At 36.8% G+C, this 8,773-nt stretch overlaps 1 protein-coding gene and 1 pseudogene across 2 annotated transcripts in view; both read left to right on the top strand.

Annotated features, from left to right (window-relative positions):
• Positions 1-88: 88 nt before the first annotated feature.
• Positions 89-8,773, top strand: part of LOC149962204 (ATP-binding cassette sub-family C member 1-like) — a 60,169-nt pseudogene continuing 51,484 nt past the window's right edge. The window contains exon 1 of the transcript XR_016481360.1: positions 89-164. The product of XR_016481360.1 is annotated as an ATP-binding cassette sub-family C member 1-like (transcript). The remainder of the gene's footprint in view (positions 165-8,773) is intronic.
• Positions 5,231-8,204, top strand: LOC149962205 (zinc finger MYM-type protein 1-like). The gene is made up of 3 exons (XM_090155756.1): positions 5,231-5,246; positions 5,590-5,714; positions 5,769-8,204. The coding sequence occupies exons 1-3, from the start codon at positions 5,231-5,233 to the stop codon at positions 8,202-8,204; spliced, it is 2,577 nt and encodes an 858-aa protein (XP_090011882.1).

Here is an 8,773-nt window from a genome sequence, read left to right as displayed (position 1 = left end):
TTTTATATTAACAGTGCAGATGGAAGAGAAGAATTAAAATATAACAGATCAATTTTCAATATAGAAAGCGCTCTATTGAAGGCGTTTTGCCCATCGTTGATATTTTCCGCTTTGGTACAAATGGGCGCTGACATTCTTTCTTTGATCTTACCATTAATTATGAAGTACGTTTTGGTTTTATTAAATTCAATGATATTTTATTATCTAACTATCATTATATAGAGTGGAAAAAATCTGACCAACACTTAATTTGACTAAAAATATCAAAATTGTGTATCTGAAAACTGGCGACGGAATTAAACGGTATACGAAACTAGTGTAATATTTGAAAAAAGGAAGAAGCCCTTTGATTTCACAAATAGTAATTAAGTATCATCTAATTGGATAATGAGAAATTAGAGGTAAGACGAAAGTTTCAATAAGGGGACATCGCTTTAATGTATCAAAATTTGTGTGGCTCGGAACGTAGGCCTTATTTAAATAATCAACCTTAGGTTAGAGGTTTCATCGGCTTTAATGCTCGATGTGTCTACCATCTTCGTGTCGGCACTGTCCAAGACAACTTTCCATTTCTTGGTGTGCAGTTTGAAACATTCAATTAATCACAAAGAATCAGTTCCGTCTCGTAGCCCGGTAGGAAAAATCGAGTGTGGTAAGATCAGAAGACCTAGACAGCTACGGAATTGGTCGACCACTACCGATCTAGCGCTAAAAATATTGGTGGTTGAGCCATTAACGAACATTAACTACAAGTGGCAGCTCTTTATGCCGAACGGTTCCCAGACAGAAGGGATTCAGTTCGAAGCACTGGCATAAGAGCCAACCTACTTTCTGGGGATAGTTTCGTTGCGCAGGTGTGTGAACGTTTGATTAGTCGTATCGTTGGGAACGAAGCTGAAGAAGTGGATTTATTCTTTCACGCCAATCCTCACTCTAGCGATAGATCGGTTGCTGAAGAGTTGGAAGTAAGCTATTCGACTATTTTGACCAATTTACATCGGAACAAATACCACTCCTACCATATCCACCTCCGTCAAGCATTAAACGATAAAGATTTCCTTAGACCGCAAGACTTCTGTCGTAACATACCTCATCTTATTGGTCTTTGAAAAGCTTTTCATTTTCACTGACTTTTGTAATAGGTGTAGCTTATTTAGAAATACAAAATTTTTCGTGGTTGTTAAAGAAACGAGTTCTGTTTCAGGTTTTTCTTTGGTTGTGAAAATTCGATACCTCTAATCTCTTCTTTTAAGAAATATTTATTTAAGTTTCCTTCGATACATTAGGCCGTCTTTATCTGACTTCAAACCATTCGAAATGCATATACTTTAAATAAGCATTATGTAGCTCAAATATCGTAGTTACACTCTCCTCTACGAGACATTCTTCGATCAGGTTAATAAATTCTATTTCAGAAGCTTTTATGGCGGCGTTTTCTCTCTGGAATGGATTTTCCATATTTTTATTCCTACGTAGTACTTTTACAACGTTCTTGTTCCAGCAGTTAAGGTGGTACATAACATTTACTGCGTGCCCGTCTGTTTCACTTACACATTCGCTAAGATGAATCCGCCAATGTCATCTTTAGGCGCCACAAACTCCACGATCAGCTCAGAAACTTTCGTTATCAATTGATCTTCGAGATTTTGCCAAAATATTTTCTTAGATTTCTGTTTGCATAAATTGGAGTTTTTTTTTAATACACTAGACATATTTATAAAAACACCGAAAGATCCAGTTTAGCGACTATGCGCATCCAATAATTATAACGAGCTGCGGATATTCCTAAAACAAAACTTAAAAATTGCGCGTACAATTTTTTTTTTAAAAAACCATGTCACTAGACACGGAAAACGTGGAGATATTCCTTTGGTAGTGGTCGAAGCCGACTTTAATCCCGTAATTACCCAACTAAAATACTATGACCCATCGAAAAGATATATATTTGGAATCAAATAGGACGCTTTGTTTCAAAATTTATTTTAATATTTTCTTTAATGAATATAATGAATGCACACGAAATATTTTATTTCTTAAAAACTGTATTATTGTAAAATGAGGTATTTATCATTCTTTAGAGGTTATAAGCTTTCGTTTTATTCCTCATATGGCGTATTTAAAAAAATATATATTCAAGATTTCCTCTTCGGGTGGGTGGGATGGACTTAATCAACTAAGGGCATCCAAATTTGTCCCTATTTTTACTTACAGTGTATATCCTATTGTCGAATATCACAACATAAAATATTATTTGACTTTAAATGAATTAATTTAAAAATTAAACAAAAATTAACGGTTTGGGTGGGTTAGCACCCCTCAGACGCGTCTCACGAACTTCCACCATTGAAAGTCGGATTCAGCTGAGTTTTGTAATGAGAATGACAACTTCCGCTATATTCTTTCACGAACGTGCAAACGACAGTCATTCAATTCAATTCAATTCAACAGCAGGGACTAGTTGGCAATGTTTTTGAACGACTCAACCACCAATTCCTTAGCTGCCCAGGTCTCCTTATTTTAACCTACTCGATTAGACTTACGGGGCTATGTGAAGGGCGTGGTTTACGAAACGGAACTGATACATTAAGATGTCTTGAAGGACAAAGTCATAGGCGTGCGCAGGGAGTGGCCAGGTCGGCCATGGCCTCATCTGAAACTTTCCTAAGGGGCGCAAACATCCGGGAAATAGGGGCGCGAACATTGAGAAAATAAGGACTTTAAATTGAAAAAGTGTAGAAAGCAAAAGTCGCAAAATTAATAGAAATAGAGGGGCTGCAATATTGTCCAAACACTTTTTTAATAATCGTCGTGTGTTCTTTTTCACTTTGAAAATATAAAATATATATAAAACCGAGAAAGAAACCAGTCGGACCGTCGCTGCGGCTACGTGTCGCACGATTATCCATTTATCACGAAGTAGGCAGCGTACTAGGCTGTAGTTCAATCAAGGAGGATAGGAAGGGAGGCGAAGTAGGAGGGATAAACGCGCATCCTTGTAAGAAGTTTAGCGCGCGCTCGGCTCGAAAATTTCGGAAAAATGGCGGCAACACGTAGCGTAGTGGCTCAAGGTTCATAAATACGCTAATAAAGGTTGCCTACTTAGCGGGGTTTTCATTTTCCCGTCGTCTGCTTTTCAGTCTTCTACGCCAGCTATGACGTCAGTGGGAAGCCTAAAGACCTGATGCAACCTTTACTGTGTGTCGACATTGCTTTCTTAAATGTTTTTTAAAGCATCGTTTTTAATTAAAATTATCTTTACATATGCTAATAAATAAACTGAATAGTCTGTTATATGATTTGCACTATTTAAAGTACAAATGCTTTGAAGTTTTCATTATTTAAAGGTGGCTAAAAGAGGAAGGTCTATTTTGGTTTTTGGGAAAAACTCAGTATTAATAATTCAATTCAATGTAAAACGAGCAATATCTCATTTATCAAAGTATTTAAATTATAATTGTTTATTAAACTTAAATAAAATATTTCCGTTTTAAGAATATAAAAGGAAAATTTATTCACAAAGTTATTAGAAATCACTTAATTATATAAATATTACAAATAACTATTGATCAAACTTCAATTTCAGTAGAGTTGTAACTACTAATTATATGTAGTTAAATATAAAGATTGAGATCAAAACAATAACTAAATACTTTTTTTCTCAAGAGTCCAGGTGGGGGCTAGGGTCAGAAGACCGAAGAGCCCGAGAGTTAAGATATAAATAGGAAACCACATGGGTGGTTAAATTAAATTACAAAAAGTGACATTTGACAATTTTTTCTTGAAGACATCCAGAGTGCCCGCGCACACAATGTCATCTGGGAAGTAGTTCCAGGGAATAATAACCCGAGGAAAAAAGGATAATTTTAACGAGTCACATTTAGAGTGCCGGAGTCGTAGCTTACGACTGTTGCCTCTCGTTCTGAAGGTAGAGACCAAATATGAAAAATAAGATTGCATCGGATAATGGAGGAGCTTGTAGAGGGTAACCAGATCAAGATAGAGACAACTATCTCTTACTGGAGACTAATTAAGGGAAGTTAGTCTACCTGAACGAGAAAAATTCTTAAGCACGAATTTTGAGCTAAAGAGCTGCCTAAGTACAAACTTTTACAATTATTATCTTTATTATATCTGAAATAGAGATTCACAGTAATATTTTAACATGCTTTTGTTTTAAAAATCTTGATTAAATTTTCTAATCCGTTTACTGGCTTAATTTACTTTATTCAATCGAGTCAATCACTTAATGATTAACTATTCCTAATTTCTTCAGCTCCTCGAATCGTGAAATCGTCACTGTTTTGGCCTAGGCTTACTACCGGCTAAGATCTTTAAACCAAATAAAAACATATATTGAATTTATTTAAATGAAATTTTTGGGTTACTTACTTTAGTTTACATAATTTAGTGATCATAAAATGGTCTTAATGGATAATAATTTCATTTAATTACTAAAATATGTCAAAGATACGGCGATAAGACAATACTACAGCATTGATTTCAATGCGGAAATCTAAGCTTCTGGCTTCCCACTGACGTCACCATCCCGGCATCGGCTGCTTATGCAGCTAGCCACAGCGGCGGCGATCTGAAAATATTTCTGTGGGGGCACGGGCCATAATTTTTTCATCCAAAAATTCATTTACTTAAAACTTAAGGACGAAAATGTGCAGCTCTAAATTTTTATTACTATACATATTTTTTTAAAGCGTTTTTTTAATATCTCATCCGTCAATGAATACATTGATAATATCGAAATTAATTTCACGGTTATATCATCTTAACGCTACTCGCATCTGCAATCTCAAAATAGCTTCTGTAAAAAGACTGAATTCGGACCCAAATAAAGGCAGTGAGATAATAAATATTTCCCTGGTTGCTATTTTTCCTCAATTTTATTTCTGTGGGGGCTCAGCCCTCGTTGGTTTTTCCCTGTGGGGGCTCGAGCCCCAGAGCCCCCACGGGATCGCCGTCACTGGCTAGCCAATGACAATTTATTTCGCTCAGTAGGTCCCCTTGGTAGTGGCTGCAATTTTGCCGCCATTTTTCCAAAATTTTCCCGCCGAGCGCGCGCTAAACTTCTTACAAGGATGCTGGCGCGTTTATCCCTCCTACTTCGCCTCCCTTCCTATCCTCCTTGGTTCAATAACGGTATGACTGTGAGTGTTAGTGAATAGTGATTCAGTCTGTGAGACACTGTAAGGGTTATGAACATAGTTTAGTATGAATAATGTTTAAGCCGAAGCGTAAGTCGGGTGCCGAATGTAGAAAGGAGCGCCAAAATAGACTAAAAGCAGAAAACCAGCTTTTGAATCAAACACGAAAATTGGAATATTGGATAAAACCGAAAATCACAAAAGGTTCGATACAGATTTTATTAATACATCGATTAACCCCTCGTCCCTCCTGAGCCGCCCTCAGCGTCAGGTTATTACAGGCTCGGACTGGGTACAAAAAGGAACAAAAAGTGGCGTTGAGTTTTTTACCCACAAGGGGCGCAGCGGGCGGCCGGGACGGGCCCAAGATTCCTAGAAAAAAGCTGGGGTGTTCGATTTAATTTTTTTTATAGTATTGTAATTTTGTTCATAGAAATCGAAAGCAAAAATGTTGATTCTGTCGAGATAGAAATCTATAGAGATTCTGGTGAATATGATCACGTAACGGGTAACGAATATAATTTAAACGTAACTAGCGAGGAGCTAAAAGAGACAAACGTAATAGAAACTATGCAGTAGATACAAAACAATTTGCAAGACTGTACTAATAAGTGTTATTCTGAATCCACTGCTACTGTGCAATCAGTGCCTGAATTCGATGCCGATGGCAGCGATGGATTAGATCTGGATAATTTAAATCTTTCCACTGAAATTAATCAGAATTTAGTCGTTTCAACAACTATCGTCCCCCATGAGCAAATTTGTGATAAACGTTATTTTTCAAGTCAAAGTTTAAAGAAGCCGGGACTGTCAGAACATATATTTGAAAATTCAAAAATTACTGAGTTTCCCTGCTCGTTTGTTACAATTGACCCTTCGTATTCGTTGCCAACTCTACTTCTAGAACGGGAAGCGATTTTCAAAAACGGCCCACATCAACCTCAATTAAAACAATTCCCTCCGAGACCATTCGGTTCTCGTTTAAGGAACTTCCAAAGTTCTTGGTATAACCGTTTCACTTGGCTCGAGTACAGCTCCGTCAAAGATGCCGCGTTCTGTTTCATGTGTCGTTGCTTCCCATCAACAATTTCAGATCCAAATCATTTGACTTTCGCACCAACAGGTTTTACAAACTGGAAGAATGCAACGCGTTCCTTTAATTCGCATCAACAAAGTGAACATCATTTACAAAGCAAAGATTCACATCAGAACTATAAAAAGGGAAAACCTATTGAAGAACAACTAGATAATCAAATTGCGAAGGCATTAACTATTAGGGAGACTAAGAGACTCCGAAACCTTGATATCCTGCGTCGCTTTATTGATTTAACCATTTTACTTGCTAAATGTGGTAAACCCTTTAGAGGGCACTTGGAATCAAAATTAAGTCCAGATCGCGGTCTTTTTGTTGAGATAGCTGAATTACTCGGTAGGTACGACCCCCTAATGAAATCGCACTTACAAAACGGTCCAAAAAACGCAACGTACACCAGTAATCACATTGAAAATGATTTGATTTCGTCGGATCATAATGTAATGATAGAAGATATAAAAGAGGCTCTTGTAGGGAAGAAAATATCAATAATGTGCGACGAAACAAGCGACTGCGGACATCATGAACAAATGTCGTGTGTTATTCGATATTTTAACGATGATGAAAATAAACCCGTGGAAATATTTTTATCAATGGAAAGGCTTTTATCTACTAATGCTCAAACTATTTTCAATGCAATAGATGAACTAGTTCATAAATTTGGATTACTTTGGGAAAATGTAATGTCTGTATGTTTTGATGGGGCTTCAACAATGGCGGGAGAATTTAGCGGTGTACAAGCCCGTTGCAAAGAAAGAAATAAAAACATTATATATGTTCATTGCTACGCACATTGCCTTAACTTGGTTCTTGTGTCCGCGTGCATATCCCGTAAGGAAAATTGTATCCTTTTCGATTTTTTTGGAACCCTTCAAATGCTTCACAATTTTATTGAAGCTAGTCCTGTTCGCCATGCCGTTTTTGAAGCGATTAGAAATGAAATGGGAATCGCGTTAAAAAGTCTTAAATCTTTATCAACAACAAGATGGGCGTACAGAGCTGAAGCTGCCGCGTCGGTTAGAGAACAAAACTCAGCAATCGTAAAATCTATTACGGAGATTATGTCTTCAACTAAAGACCCGGAAATTAGAGCCAAAGGGAAAGGAGTTTTGTCTCAAATGCAGAGTTTTGATTTTGTTTGTTGCTTAGAGGTTGTTTATCCTATTCTTCAGTTAATAGTGAAAGTGAGCAGAATTTTACAAGACCCCAAAATTAATATTCTAATTGCGTTTAATGAGGTAAATTATCTAAAATCGACTCTGCAAGGAATACGAAGTGATCCCGAAGTTTTCCGTAAAAGTTTTAAGGAAGTCACTGAAAAATGTGAAGCGAACGGAATAGAAATTCCCCAACCAAAGAAACGAAAGTTTTCACGACGGTTAGATGAACACCACAAAAACCAATATCACGCGCAAACGAAAGAAGAAGAATTAAGGTGCAATTTGTTCCACCCGATGCTGGACAGTTTGATTTTAGGTATAACAGAGAGGTTTGAACAAGAAAGTTGCGAAATAATTAATGCAGTTTCAAATTTATTTGAACTAAAACCAACCACGAGTGATATTAATCTATTGCTACGTTATTTTTTTGTTTCAAAATGTCAGCTAGAAGCCGAAATTAAATTATTAAGGTCGCGTCTAGATTCTTCGACAGCGATGGGTTGTTACGAATGGTCGAACTGGCTTCGTAAAAATAATTTAGAATTAGTATACTGCGAATTTCATGAAGTCACTACATTGTTTTCGGTAATTCCAGTAACTAGCTGTGGTTGTGAGAGAGCATTTTCAAAATTAGCTCACGTAAAATCGAAGCTTAGAACCACAATGTCGCAGGACAGACTCAACAATTTAATGCTGCCATATATAGAACAAGATAGAGCTTTAAACGTTGACTTTGATAAAGTGATAGAAGATTTTAAGACTAGTGTTTCTCATTCGCGCAGATTAGAGCTGTAGCATCTCAGTTAACAATAAAAAATGTGTTTGGTATATGTCTCTTAAAATCTTATTTATATTGTATCAAGAATGCATAGATCAAAGGCGTATCCAGGATTTCATTTCGGGGGGGTGGGGAGATTTTGAGTTCAAAATTTCAAAGAAGGGGGGTGCTGACGGAGGTTCTGACGAAAAAGCCTGCGCACGCCTATGGACAAAGTTCGAACGGACGTGGCTAGAATAGCTTCTATAATGCTTCAAAATGTACGCCAACAAATGAAAAGTCGTCTCGTACAGTGCCGACACGAAGATGGTAGACACATCGAACATTTAAGCTGATGTTTCCTCTCATTTACCATAAACCTACGTTCCGAACTGCACAAATTTTGTAACATTAAAGCGTGGTACTTTTATTGCAACTTTCGTTTTATCACTTATTTATCATTATAAAATTAGATTATACTTAATAACTATATAGTTTCGTATACCGATTTATTCCGTCAGCAGTTTTAAGATACACAATTTTAGATTTTAAGTTGAATTAAGTGTTCGTATCATCTTTTCCACCCTGTAGGTTGCAGCATTTCAAT

The sequence above is a fragment of the Leiobunum rupestre genome, chromosome 1 (assembly GCF_980474605.1).
Source record: "Leiobunum rupestre chromosome 1, qqLeiRupe1.1.hap1, whole genome shotgun sequence".
Classification (NCBI taxonomy): domain Eukaryota; kingdom Metazoa; phylum Arthropoda; class Arachnida; order Opiliones; family Sclerosomatidae; genus Leiobunum; species Leiobunum rupestre.
The sequence above is the reverse complement of the archived record's forward strand: the minus strand, read 5'-3'. Positions and strand labels throughout refer to the sequence as shown.